Here is an 18,466-nt window from a genome sequence, read left to right as displayed (position 1 = left end):
GGTAGGTCACGCCTACCCTAAGCCCCGGTTTTGCCATCTGCAGAATGAAGATAATAGGACAAATACGAACAAGAGAAAGCTTGAGAGCTGGACAGCTTCCATTCGCCCTCCAGATGCGTTCTCCATGGCTCTCTGCCCACGGGCCTTAGGGGCGGCATGAGCTTGGTTCGCCGTGAGGGAGTCTCCCGCAGGACACGGGAAGGTGGGAGCCCGGGGAGGAGGGTCCCTGTGGCCCCTCTGGCCCCGGCGCCCCACTGGAGGCCACAGCTGCGGCCGGAGCCCCTCTCCTTCAGCCGCAGGTTCTGTGAATCCCTCTCGCCCTTAGTCCCTTCAGGCCTGCATGGCGGCTCCGGGAGCTTTGGCCTCGTGACAGACAGGCTGGAGAAGGCGGTGGGGGGAGGGTCCCGGTGTTCCTGTTGCCAAGGAACGGTGAGAAGCCACCGCGGACTCCCACGGCTCAGGCCCAGGGCAGGCCCAGATCTGAACGTGAGCGGCGCCGGGTCTTTCCGTGGCCGAGCGTCAGCCCCACGGACGCGTGGGCCCCCGTTGCTGCTGCCCGCCTGGGCTAACTGGTTTCCCCCTTCCCCCTCCTCGGTCCCCTGTGTGGCCACGCTTCCGACGAGGATCCCGAATGTGGATGCCCCATGAGTGCTGAACAAAGTGGTTGTCATAAATACTTAACACATTTAATTCTCATTTTATTTTATATATTTATACATTATTTATGAGATTATTGCTAAAACCAAGAAAACATGAAATTGCATTGCATGAAGGGCATTTCAGGTACTGACCCTGTGATCTGAGGCAAGCAGCTCCCCGGCCTGGGCTTCATTTCCTCACCTGCAAAGTGGCTGCGGGGACTGGATGGCCACGGAGATCCGCTCACTCGCCCATTCGCTCACCAGTCGCCGACCCCTTGCCTCTGCGACATGCACCCTGTTCTCACGGAGGCTTCAGACAGTAAACAGGGCAACAGCCAATACGGGTTTATAACACGAGAGAAGGGCCCCAGGGGCCTCTGTTAACGAGCGTGTATTATCGTGGAGGACGAAGAGGTCGGCCGGGCGTTCGGGCCTGTCTGAAACGGCAACCCTTAGGCCCAGATAAGATGAAAGAACATTCTAGAGGGGAAGGCGAGAAGGGCCTTAAGCACTCATCCCCTGGTCATTTTCACCAGGGGAGCCTTTTTTTTTTTTAAGATTTCATTTATTTTTAGAGAGGGGGAAGGAAGGGAGAGAGAGGAACACAGATGCGAGAAACAGCCATCGGCTGCCTCTTGTAGGCGCCCTGATGGGGGCTGGAACCGAAACCCAGGCAAGCCCTCTGACCGGGAATCGAACCAACGGCCCTTGGCCTTGCAGGACAACGCCCAACCAAGCCACACCGGTCAGGGCGTGCCGGGGAGCTTTTAGCCCACTGATTTGCACCGGGGGCACTTTGCCGCCCAGGGGGACATCTGTGCTTCCGATGGCACTTTGGGTTTTACAGTTAGGGAGGGGATGCTACTTGCATCTTGTGGGTAGAGGCCAAACAGGCTGCGAAACATCATACCGTGCACAGGACTGGCCCACAACAAAGGTGACTCTGGCGCCACAGGGCAAGTTTGCTATGGTGGAGAGACCTGATTTAGCCCCATTCCGAGACTTTTATTTTGTTGGTGTTGAGTGGGGCCTGACCTTCAGCATTAAAAAATATTCTCCAGGTGGCTCTAATGCCCCTTACAGGGATGCGCCAGAACTGGCCGACCAGAGCAGCTGGCGTGTGGCCGGGGAAGAGGGGCCGGACCGGACGCGGGGGCGGAGGTGGATGAGCAGCTTCATTCTGATTCTGGCCCAAGGCGCCCGAGAGCCCTTCGTCCCAATCTTCCAGCAAAAGCCCCTCCTTAGTTTCCTCACCAGTGAAGGAAATGAGTGAGACCGTGCAAGTTCCTCCGAAATGAACCCCTTGGATGAGCATGGGCCTGGGAGTCAAACCAAGTGACCATGTGACTGCAAGCAAGCACCTTGACGTCTCGGAGCGGGTCTCCTCCCCCGTCCCCAAGGAACACGGACTCTCCAGCTGCTCCTGGAGGGGCCCGGAGGGTGTATAAAGAGCACACAATGCCTGGCACGCAAGCAGCACTTCCCGAGAGCCGCGTGGGAGGCGCGACGTGACTTTTCCCTGACTGCTCAGAAGTGGACGATTGTATTGTGACATGTGCCACATCAAAACCTCTTTTAAAGTGCTGTCTTTAAAAATAAGGATTTCTCCAAAGCACTTGAGATCTAGCTCCCTGGCCTATGTCATCAGTTTGGCTCAGATAAACTCATAAAAACTTTTTTTTAAAGAGGTAAGTATTTCTTTTAAATGTTCCTTTTATAAGTAAAAATATTCCTCCAAATAAAACACATTTATCAAGCATTTATGTAGGTCCCTATGAGCAAACCTACAGGATGAGTTCGTTGGCCACAAGTCTATATTGTAGGAAAGCTAAAACGGTGACTCATATCTAAAAGGGGCTTAGAGTGGCCAATTTTAACTGCACATGCCTTATGGGTCTCAGAAGTGGGCGGCAAGTAGATACGTTTGCCGTCGGCAGTAGCAGGACTGTGGGGACACCGTTTCCCTGCAGCCGTGTCTAGCTCAGGCCTCCCCCTCCCCCCTCCCCGACAAAAGCATCAGGTACAGGCTTTGGGAACGGTTCTTGGCAAAAGACAATAGAGTTTAAAGCAAACTCCAAAGAGTAAATATTTTAATTCTCTTCAAGAGTATTCTTAATTTCATATTTTCAATAGTCACAAGTTACATTTTCCACAAAAATACTTGTACAGCATCGGTACTTTTAAAGTAGTCACATCTGTAATTAATCAGGAAGCGTAGCAATGACAGCCAACATACACAGCGTGTTGTTCACGTGTGGTGGGGTTGAGGCAACGCCCGAGACAAGTGCGGGTGGGTTAACGTAAGGGCTGAGCATGGCGCCCCTGCCAAATTCTGCAAACGAAGTCCCGTGTAACTGGCAAGGTTTACAATGTAAGACAAATGCAACTGGAAATCGGAGGCTGCCGCTTCATACACACAAACGACATGGGAAACAGCGAAGTAAACATTGTTTTAAAGAGAGGGGCTGCTATGTCCCCCGCGCCAAGCATCGGAGATGCCACGGGGTGGGACCGCATCGCCTTCGCCATCTCTGGGAATCCCTGGTGCTTCCTGTGAAGCAACAGGCTTGAAACCCAGGGGCCCCCAGTAGCTACAGGAGGTGAAAATATTGAACACCTCTGTTCTTAAAAATTGCTGATATTTCAAATTATGAACTGTTGAAACTCGCTTGAATTCCTCATCCCAAGAGAAGCCCATCAAGGTCATGTGCTAGGCGACATTTTCTACCTCTGATTTGCAGAAAGTACAATGAAAGGAAAATACTTCTGGTTAAAACTGGCTGACTGGCAACTGTGCACATATAACCTATGAAAGGGATCAGGGTGCCTAGCATGATCCTGAAAATAGTCAGATACAAGTACATTAGCATTAAAGCACTCAATTATTCTTATATAAAACGACTATTTTCCCATAAACAGAAATAAGATTTTTTGGTAATGGAAACAAATCTTTGTTTTCACCTTCATTATCGATACACGATACAAATAACCTTCCTTTTTAAACTAAGACTCACAAATGTATATTTGATTTTTTTCTGTTTGATATCAGCTGGTACATCCAAGTTGAGGCACTTGCAGGTGTAAGAGTATCACTTCATGTTTGCTTAGTGCCTTACTTTCAAGAAACTTCAGCTTCATAGACATTCTCTCCAAAGTCTTAAGCAGGTCAAGAGGAAAACAGGGAGTGAGACTGCTCAGCTTAGCCCGCAGACCCTGCCACGCTCCCCACAATTCACAGGAACTCTATCCAACGCATGTGTAAGAAAACCGACACCAAGTTAAGGGACTTCACTCGGGCCCAGTCCCCAGCTTTGTACATATACAACACTGAAATAAATGCTCACAGGGAATTATGAACCCTGAACCCACTTGGTGCCAAGTGTCAGTTCCCTGTCTTGAAGAGCTTAACCTCAACACTGCCTGCTCTCGCTGCGCTCCGGTGGGGGCACACGGCGCCCCGGGCCAGCCAGACAGCAGGGGCGGGGCTGCTGGGCTGTCCTGCCGCTGAACAAAGGCGGCGGACCTACGGGACCCCCTTATTAAAGGAGATGGCTAAAGAGTAATAACTTTTTACTTTTAATAAAAATAAAAATAAACTTTTTAAGTCCCTTAAAAGCTGGAACTATTTTGTTTTTCTAAATTTTTATTTATTTATTTTTACAGATGGGGGAGGGAAGCAGGAAGGGAGAGAAACATTGATGCGCCAAGAGATACCTCCATCGGTTGCCTCACATATCCCCTGCTGGGGACCTGGCCCACAACCCCGGCATGTGCCCTGACTGGGAATTGAACCAGCAGCCTCTCAGTTTGCAGGCCGGCACTCGATCCACAGAGCCATACCAGCCAGGACATATTTTAATAGCATTTAAAACTGACACATATCAGGAGGGAGGAAACACTGGTTTTTAGTGCTTTTGCTATTGTAGACACTCTGTTACTTGGGAAGTTGTTTTTTTTTCTTTAAGAGAGTTTTGCATTATAAAAATGTTGATGTTAAATATGTGCTTAAGTGGGAATCCCAGTTGGAACCAAACTTTATTAAAATGAAAGTCCACTGCAATGACGTGTAGAAGAACCACTGTGTCCTATCTATCTTAAAGGGCAAATGTTGCGTGGACATTCTACCTGTAAATAACAGGAATCTAGGGACAGACTGAAGGGACAAGGGAGACCCACACCAGCCCTGTTTAGGAGCAGACACGGCCCCGGCCCCGGCCGCCGCTGTGACGGAAGGCGGTCCCACCCGAGCGCTGAGCGCCCTCGGGTGCTGATGCTCCCCGAGGGCCCTGGGCCGGCTCCCTTACCCGCACTCCTCGGGGAGACGCCCACACAGCCTCTGCGCAGCCACAAGCAGGCACACGCCGCCTGCACCACACCAAGAGCAGCCTCGCGGGCAGTGCGGCTGCTCGGAGATGCAACACTCTCAACGAGCCGAGATCTGAAGGCGCCCCTGGCTATTGTACGCCATGTAACCAGTGCTCTCGCGGGACTGTGCGCCCGTCTGAGGTGTCACAGGGCTGGGGCACTCTACTGAGCATCACGCCTGTGCCACCATTTAGACACATGCGCACACACCCTCATCATCTGAAAATCTGTTGGGCTTTGCTCTCAGGAACCCCTTTGTTTACAGAGAAGGGACACCAAGCTTTAGAGAAATTACATGTCTTGGCCAAGCCGTCCGTGTGGTAAGTCACAGATCTGGCCACCTGAGATCCCACCCAGCACCCTTTTTACTGTGTCATCACAACGTAACAGTCTGATGAGGCACTTTTGAAAAAGAAAAAAAATTAAGGATAATTGACAGTGGAAGTGTGCAAATACAGACACGTCAACGCCTCCATTAATGAGCGTCTTGGTTCAACGGCCATGAACAGGCCCCTGACGCTGAATTGGAGACGCAGGCTTCGGTCCCAAACCCAGGTTCCATCAGCGGCTGGCGCGGGAGGCAGAGCAGAGCAAACGTGGGGACTGCGCCACAACGGTGGGTTTTGGGGGGGTGGTGTATAAGCCTAGTTTGTCAAAAGATGGTCCATGTGCAGCTCATAGTACAAAGAAGATTCTTTCTCCCTACCCTCTATCTCTTTCAACTTAAGCAGTTCCTGTGACTGTGGGGAATCTATTTAAAAGTTAAAGAGATTTCACGTTTTCCAGTGTGACCCAGGGCTTGTCAGTGTGAGTCAGCATTGGGGAGAGCACGCCCGGGGTGCTCCGCTGTGAGGGAGGCGGGGCCCCGGGGGTGAGGGGCAGGGCAGTCGAGGGGCCCCCACAGGCAGGAGGCCGTGTTCCCTGGGACCACGTCTGCACAGGCTCCCTGGACGGGGACAGAGCCGTACAGGCACCCGTGATACTCACACAGGGCGTTCCTCTGAGCACTGCCCTTGTAAGCTTTTCAGCAGTAAAAAGGAAACAAAATAATAATAAGCGTTATTTAGCACAATTTTTAAAAATTCTAAGTGTTCAGATTTTTGGTTTACACTGTCTTGTTTACAATATTTAGAGAATGAAACTGATTCAACATCATTTTCCAAACCCCAAACTGAAATGTGGTTCTGAAATCTAAGTTCGCCTCGATGATATCCCCCCCACTGCAGAAAATGTCATTGTGCAACCTTCCACAGTGGATGAATGCAAAGTCCTGCCCTTCCTTCCCGCTAGATCAACCTCAAGTCGGAGGCTGAGTACTTGAGAACAATTTCCCTCTCACTCCTAGGGAATGATTTACTTGCTATTAACCAAAATCAACTTTGAGAAAGTGTTCCCAAGTATCTCGGGATAAATCAGAGTATTGCATCTATGAATATGCTCTAAGAAAAGCAAAATATTCATGGAAGCATAAAACAATTTTACCTTTAAATAAAAATACTTTATTCATTCCTGACAGGTTATCAAAATGTACATTGTTAACCAGGTAAAAATGGTACTTCGAAATAGCTGACTAGGGCAAATTTGGAGGATTTTTGGTTAATTTAAAAGCGTAAAAACACTTCCACTCTCCCTTTCCACACATTCCCAACAAGCACTATGACTGCTTAAAACTGAACATATAAACAACTGTGTGGGCCCCAGCTCATCAGAGAATGCATTTTCAGTTACACTTCAAATAAATGAGAATTATTACACTTGAGTTTCCTTCCTTGGCCAAAAACTTTTAGACTGACTCTTTCTGTATTTGGTGTATCCCTTGTGGAAGTACATAAAGGAGACAGACAGCACATGATTCGTACGACTCTAGAAACACACACACAGGATAAAGTGCAGCACTACGGAGCACGTCCGGCGCTGCCGCCCCCCTCCCCGGGGGACGGTCTGAGCATGGGACGCAGTGTGTTCTCAGGGCATGAACACGGCACCCGACAGGCTCGGCTATTCATCCCTCACTGACTCTCACATGGAAAACCCTCTTAGCTCGGCTCTGCCTGTGGCGCTCTCATTCTCCACGGACGTTTCGAAGCTGTGATTCTTTTCAAACCTTGAGAAAAAGCACCTCCTCGGAGCAGCCTAAGCAGCGCGTTCCAAGGGCCCGACTATTTCTGAGCACTCTGTGCCAAGAAGGGGGTCTCCAATGAGAGCGCGCCTGCAGCTGGGAGAGGTCGAGTCATTTTAATAAAGCAAGCATTCCACTAACTTGGCAGCAATGTTCTAAGGACTTTTGACACCAGCCATCAAACGTTTCTACAGGCAAGTACCAAACTAGCCCTAAAATGGCAGAAGTGTTGGTTGCACGTTTTGGGGACATTAAGTTACTTAACTAAGACATGCCTTTGTTCCTGAGATGAGCACAATGAAATCACGTGGGTTCCCTCTAAAGCTGCCCCTGGGACGCTCAGCTCCTTGGCTCCACCCTCGTCCTTGCCGGGAGTCGCATCGGAAGCGTCAGTCTTCCCCGTGGCGCCACTTCTGGGACTCGTCTTGCCGGACGTCCGGTCTCATCTGGTTTCTCATGCCTCCTAACACGTTGGATGTGGCCTCCGTGGCAACGATCAGAGGTTTCACCACCGCCGGCGGGATCTGGCGCAGGACCTCGCCCACGGCCCCCGTGACCCCTCGGCTCTCGTGCTCGCGGGCCGCGGTCTCGTAAATGGTGTGAGCCGTGTCCGCGATGCCCTGAAGGGGGCGGCAGAGAGGGGAGTCCGTCACCGGTCGGAAAACTCCACGTTATCCCAGAACACACACTTCTGTGGATTTACTCAACACTTTGATAAGTAGACCAAAACAACTGCTTTGGAGATAACCCAGGGTAATTACTTTTATGGCAAAATTCTAATTATAAGGAGGGGTAAGAGGGAATCAGTATGACTGAGTGTTTTGTTGTGACAACTGAGTGCAGGAAACGCCGCTAACCCTCAGTCGCGCAGGGGGAGGGCTAGGGAGGTGCTGAAGGGTCCAAGGGCAGGTCTGCCGGCCCCACCAATCCCCCCCCACCCCACCCTCCCACCCCCGGTTTAAGTCAAACAGCAACGAAGCTTCTGGATCAAACATAATCACTGCAGGAATATGGTGATAGTTCCTCTGATCCAACTGGAACAAGAAAACCTGACTCTACGAAGCTCCAGGATATTATTTAATTTGTTTTAAATTACTGACTATGCACTACGAAGATAACTGTGGAACATTCAATTAAGATAAAAGGCTAAACAGAACATTTTATTGAATTAAACGGAGGAAATTCTGAGAACATAAAGCAGGAGCATGTTTAATAATTAGGAATGAAGCTTTGGTAGCATTTTTCATCTCTCTTGTAACTGCCTAATATTAACATAATTTACCACCATTTAGGAACCTCTATTTAAAAAGGTTTTTAATACAGAATTCAGACTCAGCCCCATCAAGCACACCCTGCCAGCCCCGCCCTGCTCCCTGCTCCCCCCTCCACCTTCCCGCTGGCAGCTTTAGAGACAGAGAACTAACGCACTTGAGGCCCAACCCCCAGGTCCTGTCCTGCCCGCCCCTGCCACCGCGGGCCGCAGGGGCGGCCATGCCTGCGGTGCCTGCCTCCCCGTCTCGGAGCGAGGAAAACCACCTGGCACCAAATAAGCAGGCAAATATGGATTCTAAGATGCATGCAGATGAAATCAAGCAAGCACCTTGCAGATGGGAACGCGCTGCCCCCACCTTGCTCCGCCGGAGCCCCAGGCCACGTCCACACACCTGATTTCTAACATGTCCCCTGGGAACGCCCGATCCCGCCCCTGCAGGAACAGGTCTGACTGCTAATCACCTCTCTATTCTCCCGACTGACTCCCTTTCCAAAAAAAGAGACCCATGGTCTTGCCTTTACTTGTCCACCCCACATTTCTTGGGGGCCCTGCCTCAGTAAGGTTCCTGCCCCCCGCCGCGCTGGGGCCCCAGAGGCTACTTCTCTCAGCTCAACGGCTGCCCGAGGCACTCCTGCCGGCCAGCACGTGGTGGGGGGAAAACCTGCACCCGCAGTTACAGGCAGGCCTCTGCCCCACACGTCTGCCCCACCGCTGGGGGGCTTCCGAACCCACTGCCAGGGGCTCTTTGGGATGAACACCAGCGCTGACCGCTGTCTGGAGAGGCAAGGAAGCTAGTTCCGGCCTGTCCCACTCAAGTGTCACCTACCTCTTTCACAACACTGTAGGCCTTGGCCACACCTTCCCGCAGGTCCACCGGCTGGTGGGCTAGGCGGTGATGAGGAAACCGTCTCATCTTCTTGGGCTCGATGGAAAGGGTGCCAGGAGACACCATGTCATAAGCAGTCTCGGCCGCGGCCTAGGGTGTTTTATAGGAAGTAAGAAATGACTCGGGAGAATCTGGCAGGATGGCCCGAGCGTTCACTTCCCACAGCGACAGGGAGGGACAGAGGGGCTCCCGCGCCCTCCCAGGGCACCTCTGCCGTGTGTGAACTCTTCCCAAGAATGTACTGCTTTTGTAGTAGGAACATTAAGTGTTCATTCAACACTCACTCGGTCGAGCTGATTTGTGCGTCCCCGCTCTGTCCTCGAAGGACAGGTCCCCTGTTACCAGGCAGGGGTGCACAGTCTGCGCAGGGCCAGCTGGGGCTTAATACTTAACATGACAAAGCTTCACACAAGTACGCTTTGTACCGTAATGCCTTCTTTCCGTTTAGCTATGATCTTTTCATTTAGTGTGGTGAAATAAATCCTTGGTAACTTAATGGTTATAATTTACCAGAAATAGGCAAACAAATTTGACACTATATTCCACTAATTCTACTAACTTTTCAACACTGGATAACCAATTTAAAAAGCATGATATTAAATCATTGCAAATAAAATATCTATTCTCAACATTCTGTATATGTTCACAGTATCGTTTTAAAAACAAAATGAGGGAACTGTTTTGCGGTTCCCCTCTGCGTGGAATCAGGTGCCCGTGGAGAGGTACCTGTATGGTTTGGACCATCCTGTTGGTGAGTTCCAGGGCAGCCATGGCTGTCGAGGTGCCAAAGGAGGCGGCGCCTCTCTGGAACCCCCTGACGATGCGGCCGTCCTTCCGGTACTGCTCAATGGGCAGCCAGACCAAGTCCTTCAGGCCTTGCACTAGGACGACAGTCGATGTGCAGCGGTCAAGGGCAGGGCTGGAGCGCGGCTCTCCGCGCGCGTGTCAGCCCGGGGCGTTCAACCCCCGAAAGGGGAAGCGGAGTTTCGTGAGGACTACAAAGGCAGGTTTTCTAGAAAGATGCGCCTCACACAGACTCTTAAAGGTACGCATGACCCGAAAAGATTACCTTTCACAGATTAAGTAAAATAACTTACCTTTTGATAAAAAAAGAAAGCTCACCTAACTGGACTAGGGAGTGCATGGGCCCAACACCTCCCAGGATTCCTGGCAGCTGGTTCTTCTTAATGTCAGTAAGCCATTCAGTGATTGCATAGGAGAATAATTTGTCAACACCTAGCAAACTAGAGCAAAGGACTATTAGTATATAGGAAGAAGAAAGAAATTTATAGCTCTAGATAAGCCTGGGGGATATTTTTACTTAACACAGAAGAAAATTTATGTTTACAAGGACACAGTATTATAGATGCTCAATCTGAATATATACATACATATTAATAAATGCACACACATATATGGCCCAGTTGTGACATTAATAATTTCTGAAAGGTGCAGGCAACACATTAAGTGCACTTTACTACTGTTCTTATTTCTTGAACATCCAAAACCCCAGCCCAGGACCAACTCAACATCTCTAAACCACCGTGCAGTTCTTACCTGCTATGACCCATCCCCTTGTGAACTTCAGTCTTTTCACTAAATAAGCTGACTTACAATCTTTGGATATTACTTCAAATATAACTATAGCTGTTTTTGAAAAAGACTACTCTGCTCAAATTACTTCTACTCTTAGGCTAAATCTCAGTAAGGATCCTCTAAAAACAAGCTCTCTGCAAACGGTGCTGTAAACTGTTACATATGCTTGCTCAGAAAACTCCTTTTTTCCTCGTTGTAAACTGACTTTAGCAACTACACCCCCAAGCCCCGCATGATGAAGCAGCTCACCCATGCCGATAGAAGAGCCTCTTCAGCTTCAGCTCCGAGCAGTTTAACTGGGCCAGGCCGATCAAAATCCCAGCTAATGTGCCCTTGAAAATGCAAAGAAAGAGGCCACATTAATCTGTAAATTGAGAGACTCAACATTTAAAATAGTTATTATATGAGAAAGTCAAAGTAATATTTTTTTTTTCTCCCTGGAGCACTGTCTAAGTCTATATAACGGCTTGTCTCATAGAAGAGAGAGTGCCGGAATAGGTCAGACTCTGTTACTATAGCAAGCTCAAATTGTGTCAGACAGTTTTGATCATCTGCCACAGAGTGTTGCTTGCAATCAAAGTAATATTTATTAATGAAGCTAAAACACTTAAAATATTTACAGCAAAACAATACATATTTTATAATAGGTATGACCCAATTTATATCAAATATTACCCTGGGTTCTTAAGCAAATGGTATTTAATTTAGTTTAAAAAAAGAATTAAATTTTTAAAAACCTTGTACTTTATTTCATATATAAAACTATGACAGAAAAAAACAATTTTTTAATTGTTTTTAATTGTTTTAACTGAGTCTGTTAGAAAAACAAATGAGATAATTTTGTAGAGTATATTTATACAAAGTTTCCAAACCTGATCCATTGATACATGTTTGCCATGATAATCAAGTCGAATAGGAACTTCTGATGTGAATCTAAATTCTCTGAAGATAAAGAAAGGAGGGGAGTTATTGGTATTCAAATTACTAATAGTTAATTAGGTATAAATTAATTTGTTCAACTGGAGAATAAAAACAAAACCAAGAATAAATAAAAGAGAATGTCTTTTGGCTTTACATTTTCTTAAGGTAATATAACAGCTAAATCAATGTTGATCATCTTATAAGTCATATGTATTTTATTATATTTAAAATTTCTCATAAAAACCTTTTTCTAGTTTACTAAATGATGTTCATCTTAGAAAAATTTTATTCTGGCAGATATTCTCGATTCATAGAGACAGCAAATTAATAAAAGCAACCTTTAAGATTAAACCAAATAATATAATCATTACCAAAAAGTAAAAAGAAAGGAGGTGAGGAATCTGTTCTCGGCTCCATTATGAAGCAGAAGGAGCCAGGAGGAGTGGACTTGGGCCCCAGTTCTCTCAGCCACGCAGGAAGCCGTCATGGACGTGGCATTTAACACCGGTGAGCCTGAATGTCTTTGTCAATAAATTTTTTAAATGCCACCTACATTGGTGAGCTTTAGTGAGCATTCTTTTTTTCTTAATCCTCACCCTAGGATATATTTACTAATTTCAGAGAGACAAAGAGAGAAAGGGAGAGAGAGAAACATCGACGAGTTGCCTCCTGCCTGTGCCCGGACTGGGGATCAAACCTGCAACCTTTTGGTGTCCACCGGGACAACACTCCAACCCACTGACCAACCCAGCCAGGGCTTAGTGAGCATTCTTGAGATTAAAGCTTGTATACAGGCTATCAAATCAAAATACTGGGAGTTTTGAAAATGGCATTGCATACAGTGATGGCGCACGTCAGGCAGAAGCAGCTGGCTTCCAACGCTGGAGTGTAAACTGGAACCTGAAACACACTTTTCCTACAGAATTAAGGTTGGTGATTATCTCCTAAACCATCCCTCAAAGAGGACTGAACCTACAGTACAAAGCAAACGCTGTATTCACGTCCGTCGGCACGAGAAGCCTGACCCGGGGCCGCCTCTCGCCGCCCGAACACGGGTCCCCGCCGGGTCCTGCGAGCAGCAGCCCTGGCTGCCCGCCTCCTCCTCCCTCACTCCTCTTCCCCCACAGCACGGCACAGGACAACGCCTGTGTTTTCATTATTTTCAGGTCCAGTTAAATAGGGATTTTTCTCTACTTTGTTCGCTGTGCCTAGAATAAACTGTGGCGTGCATATGCTCAGTGTTCAACAAGGACAGGGCGGGGCCCTTTCTTCAACATTTCCATTTCTTTTGTACCGGTTTTCCAGTATTTACAAAAACCAAATTGGTGGTTTATATGTGATTAGTATAAAATGGAAATGCAAACTTAGAATACACAATTTTTTTGGTGGAAAAAGTGTTTAAAAGGAAAACGGCCGAGGCGGGACAGGAGTAAGAGAGGCCCGTCCTTCACGGCGGGAAGGCTGGGAACCACCAGCTGTCGTCTGTGCCCGGGCCTCTCCAACGGTCACACGCTGGGGCTTTTTCATCAGCACCCAACATATTAAAACACAAACAAAAACACTTAAAAACTAGCTATACTGCAGCCCTGCCCTTGTAGCTCAGTGGCCTACAGCTTCATCCCAATACACCAAAGCTGTGGGTTTGATCCCTGGTCAGGGCACATGCAAGAGGCAACCAGTGAAGACATTAATAAGTGGAACAACAAAGCAACGTTTCTCTGTCTCTTTCTCTCCCCGACCCCCCGCCACCCTCTTCCTCTCTCTGTCTCTCAAATCAATACATTTTTAAAAATAGCTATAGTGCTCACTTTGGGCCAAAGTCTGAGCTCAGAACTTAGAGGCAAAGAGAGACTTTGGGGACCACTGAGGTCGATGGGAGAGGAGCACAGAAGACCAGGGAAGCCGCCCAGCAAAGGAGGGCACGCTCCAGGGCGGGAGGGCAGCCGGGGCTGGCCGCAGCAGCCTGGGCTCCCCGGCAGCGCCAGCTTATCCACGGAGGGAGGGGTCGGGAAGGACCCGGCTGCGATGGGGGAGGACGGACTGGGAAAGCTAGACGGGAAACGCCCAGAAGAAAAACGGGAGAACGTGGGCGTTGGGGTGGGTGAAGGACAGGAGGAGGACGGCAGCGCTGGAGGCGGCTCACAGGGGCCACTGCGCGACTGGCAAGAGCAGGACCAGAAGAGGGGAGAGAGCAGCAGCTCGGAGGACACGGAAACTGCTGCGACAGGACCAGCAGAGAGGTGAATCCTCAACCAGGGTCACGGCGTGCAAAACGAGAGCGGGACGTTCGGTGGCACCCCCGTGAACAAACACGGAGCCCCGGCGGACTGCTCGGCAGCGCAAAGCGAAGCCGACGTGCCCTCCTGGCCACCGTAGGCAGACACGGGAAAGAGCAATCTTCAAAACTCTGGAAGAGCTTCACTTGATCAAATTCAAAGGACTTACCTAAAAAACACAGGCTGGTCACTAAACGACGCCTCTTCCGCCGAGAAGCCCTTCTCTTCCTCCCCGTTCACCGCTTCCGCGGAACTGGCACTCTCGTTCCGGGAAGGTTGCTTTGGCCCAGGGAAAGAAAGAACTAGACTCGGCTCCTTCGAGGTGCTTAAGTGCCTTGGCAAACTGCAGGTGACGTCGGACCCGGGAGACTTTTTAACTGAAAAGGTAATGTGCACACTTGAAAACTTGGGTATGCTTGCTTCCTTGGAGTAGCCATTAAAATCAGTCGAGATGGAGCTTGTTTTGCTACATTTCATTTAATAAACACAATCAACTGCTACAGAGAAAATTGACTTTCACCTTTTAAATGATTACTTCTACATAAACTACATTTGCATAATTTAACAAAAATAATAAACACAGAACACATTTATATAAATGAAAATGAAGACTATATATAAGTACATTCTCAAAAGGCCTCATAACCAAATCCAAGTCCTTGTTACAGACTTTTTCAACTACATGTTTAGTACCTTCTGGATCGGGAGCCATTAGAAGCTCTACTTCTGTAGAGAGACTTGTGAAGAAATCCTTCAGGAAGAACAAGGCGTCCTAAAATTAAGAGATGTAATTATAAGTAAAAGGAGGGAAAAAGGTACATCTATTTCTAAATTTTGGAAACAAAGTACCCTAAAGTCCGTATTTTAACTACCGATCCACAGAGAGCTGTAATTTATGGAGCCCTTACTGCGCGCCGGACGCTCCCACTCTCCCCGCCCCTCTCTCTCCAGGGCCCCCCGCACACGGACATTTACAGGCGCTGCCTAGGAGAAAATTAACTTATGTGTGTGAAAATTAAGACACAGAGAAGTTCTAAATCAAAACCCATCTTCCTTTTCTTGGACACGCAGCATTTTCACTGTCATTCGGCCTCGGTTCTCAGCCCGCGTTGTCGGTGTGATGCTACCGACAGCAAGAGCAGCTGGCATGTCCTGGGTACTGACAGGCGCCTGGCCCGTTCCCACGTGTGTTAGGCCGCCTTAACACATGGTCCTTAGCGGGCTCGGATCTCTTGAGGTTGTAGGTGCAAGCCGTACTTGCCCATTATCAGCGGCCTCAGTTTGTCTACCTCACCCAAACTGACAAATACATTTTAAAGAATATGAAAATGAAATGCCTGAGCCTGTTCTTCTCTACCCTTCCCTTCCACTTAAAAAATTCTAAGTGAATATAGGACATGAACATTGAAACAAAATGCAATGTGAAGGTAAAGTACAGGGTCACAATGTTTGGTTGCACACAAATATCTGACTGGCAATTCCAAAGAATCTGACTGACTACTGATCACATTTATCAGACGTATAAATAATAAAGGTTAGAAAGGTATCTTTCTAGGTAGCGTGGCAGATGGGACTGAAGAACAAGCAGGTAGTTTCAAGAGTATTGGAAATACTCTGGTTCTGCAGTAGGGTAAAGGATTCATGGATTATTCATTATGCTTTACACATGTATATTTATATATTTTATATATTTACATGTATTCATTATATATTGCTATATATGTATATGTATATATCTCTCAAATATTAGTTGTTAACAAAGTTAATAATATATAAAATGTTATACTTTGGCCACTAGATGGTGATATTTTAATGCTATGCTTTTTCCATGACTGCCTTCAAAAAACTGAGAGAAAATTCCAGGTATAAATGTACTTTTTAAAAAAAAAAGGAAGATTGAAGAAGTGGTTTACCCATTTTTGCTACAAATGCACAGAACAACAGACAAAGGGATACTAATCATAAGCTTTTCAAAATGTCCTTAAAATTTTAGATCTTGGTATTTATGTTAAACTCCTTACAAGTCATAAGAGAAATTACCTAAATTTAAAACTAGCAACAGAGAGATACCTCACAAAAGAAGATAAACAAATGACAAATAAGCACGTGAAAAGACGCTCAGCATCATTAGTCATCAGGGAACCCCAAAGTACAGCCGGCACGAGGACCAAGGACAACAGCTAAAATTACAAAGACAACCCCAGGCTCGTGCGGAGTGTGAAGGAGCGGCAGCTCTCATGCTCCTCGGCAGGGACGTACAGCGGAGCGACCGCTTCGGAAAACGGTTTGTCTGTTCCTCATGGTAGTTAAACACTCATCTACACTACGGCCCGGAAATTCTGCGTGTAATACCCAATAAAAATGAAGCCATGTGTCCGTAACGAGACTTGTACGCAAATTTCCAACAGCTTTATTCATCAAAGCCAGGCACAAGAAAATCACCTAAGTGCAAATCAGTAAGTAAGTGAACACACAAACCGTGGCGCGCCCAGAAAACGAAATACCGCCCAGCGGTAAAAGTGAAGAGGCTGCCAGTGCGAGCGGCAGCGGAGAGGACTCCCACGCGCACGAGGCCAAGGACGCTGTCACGATCCCATTTACACGAAGCCGTGCGGTGGTAAGAGCTGACCTATGGTGGTGGGAATGAGCGCAGTGGTGGAACTTAGAAACTTGGTTTATTATTTATGCTAAACTTGGACTATAGAATACTTCTGCCTAGCTTTATAAGTTCCTATGATAGAGGATATTAACAGTACGATATGACAAAGTGTTAACAGCATTACTTTCAGTCTCATACTCTGGCAGTTAAGCAATGATGCTGAAAACCCACAAATGTGCAAACTGGTCCTGCTACATATTCGTGGTTTCCAGCCTCAGCTGAGCGCTTACTTACCATCCTACCCGAACGGCCGCACATCTCATCTGTGACCTGAATTAGGCCCTCGTGCTTTCACAAAGGCTGTGACGTGGCTCAACCCACTGCCTCCCTTACGACCCACCTGAGCGTCACGTCCTCCTGAAGGCCTTTCCTGACGACCGCTCACTCTTTCAAAGCCCGGGCCTGGCTCGGGAGCCCTCTCCTGGTGGGGCTTCGCACCCTGAGCCTGCCTCTATCGTTCGTACTTCCCACGGGTGTGAAGCCCTCCCCCGACACACAGAGGCCTTCGAGGATAAGGTGTTTATTCATCTTTATATGCCCAGCACCCAAGTACAGAACTGGGATGAGGCCAGCATTCGGCAAAGGATTTGGAATGAATTAGCACATCTTCCCCACACGGATTTCCAGGCAGTGCGATTCTAAAGTGAACACTAGACTAGGAGAGTCAGGAAACCTGCCCCCTTCCTAATTTGAATCCAAACTGCCTGGCTCTATGACCTCCATCATCTTCTTAGGAGATCACTCCCTCTGCCCAGTTTCCTGCCTACCCTGTGGGCACAACTGAGCTTTGGGAACAACTGCACTGAAATTCAACAGCAATGCAGCTTTTTAAAGAGAAAACAATGTGTTGCTTTCAGACTTACTGCCTATGGGCCAATGAAGATAAACAGAGGTGTGCTTGGTAAGAAAAAATATTACTCCGAGCATTATTATTCATCCACCGATTGGTTTTCAAAACAAAAAGGGAAGAACACAAATATTTGGTTTTCTATTCAGATGACCATTTGCTTCCTCAAAACACAGTGTGTCGCTCTTAGAAGACGCAGACCAGGGAGACTCTGTCCGGGTGACACGCCTCCCCGAGACTGACCGGCTGGCGGCTTGCGCGTGCACCCTGGGGCACCATCTCATTGCTCCCCAGTGCCGCCATAACCGTCACTTCTCTGTTCTCCCTAAGACTGATAGTTCCCCATTTTAAAATCACAATGCTTTATAGTTCTAAAGAAGAAATCAAGGCTCCTATTAAAGAAAAAAGTCTATTAAAGAAAAGTGGGTTTGCTAAGCCTGGTGAAGTCAGGCCATAAAGATGTACGTTGCTCAAATTCTTGCTCACATGTGGTTTCCACAGATGAAATTTCCCATAAACATTTCACCCGGTTCCTACGAGGCCAGTGTGTGGATAAATTACAACCTGGGCATCAAAAGATATTCGCACAACGAGAAGACACAGATCGAAAGTGCACCCGGTGAGGCGGGCCCAGCTCAGACACCACCAACGGCAACGTCAGGCTGTGCTACGTTCTGTTTCAATACACGTTCCCTGAGACATGCCTATATTTTGTTTACGATATAAATATTATTTAAGATCATTCCTGAAATGTCTGTCACTTATTTAAATAACAAAGCAACATTATCCAGTCAATATTAGGTGAACAAATAATGCCACCACCCCACACACACACCATTCCCAAGTCCTGAGTGCACACCCACGCATGATGGGACGGAGGTCT

At 47.8% G+C, this 18,466-nt stretch overlaps 1 protein-coding gene and 1 non-coding gene across 3 annotated transcripts in view; both read right to left on the bottom strand.

The window, feature by feature from the left end:
* Positions 1-5,989: 5,989 nt before the first annotated feature.
* The window catches only part of ATG2B (autophagy related 2B), a 61,349-nt gene continuing 48,872 nt past the window's right edge, over positions 5,990-18,466 (bottom strand). For both annotated transcript variants that reach the window (XM_054567062.1, XM_054567063.1), the window contains exons 35-42: positions 14,771-14,849; positions 14,247-14,454; positions 11,753-11,822; positions 11,130-11,212; positions 10,407-10,528; positions 10,011-10,165; positions 9,225-9,374; positions 5,990-7,745 (exon numbers count right to left, since the gene is read on the bottom strand). In XM_054567062.1, the coding sequence (XP_054423037.1) occupies positions 7,515-7,745; positions 9,225-9,374; positions 10,011-10,165; positions 10,407-10,528; positions 11,130-11,212; positions 11,753-11,822; positions 14,247-14,454; positions 14,771-14,849 (1,098 nt within the window). In that variant the 3' untranslated portion in view covers positions 5,990-7,514. The remainder of the gene's footprint in view (positions 7,746-9,224; positions 9,375-10,010; positions 10,166-10,406; positions 10,529-11,129; positions 11,213-11,752; positions 11,823-14,246; positions 14,455-14,770; positions 14,850-18,466) is intronic.
* Positions 11,325-11,450, bottom strand: LOC129066131 (small nucleolar RNA SNORA28). Its single transcript, XR_008528662.1, has one exon. It is a non-coding gene; the product is annotated as a small nucleolar RNA SNORA28 (small nucleolar RNA).

Source organism: Pteronotus mesoamericanus, unplaced genomic scaffold (genome assembly GCF_021234165.1).
Source record: "Pteronotus mesoamericanus isolate MK-2021 breed Mesoamerican mustached bat unplaced genomic scaffold, CSHL_Meso_final contig_182, whole genome shotgun sequence".
NCBI lineage: Eukaryota > Metazoa > Chordata > Mammalia > Chiroptera > Mormoopidae > Pteronotus > Pteronotus mesoamericanus.
The sequence above is the reverse complement of the archived record's forward strand: the minus strand, read 5'-3'. Positions and strand labels throughout refer to the sequence as shown.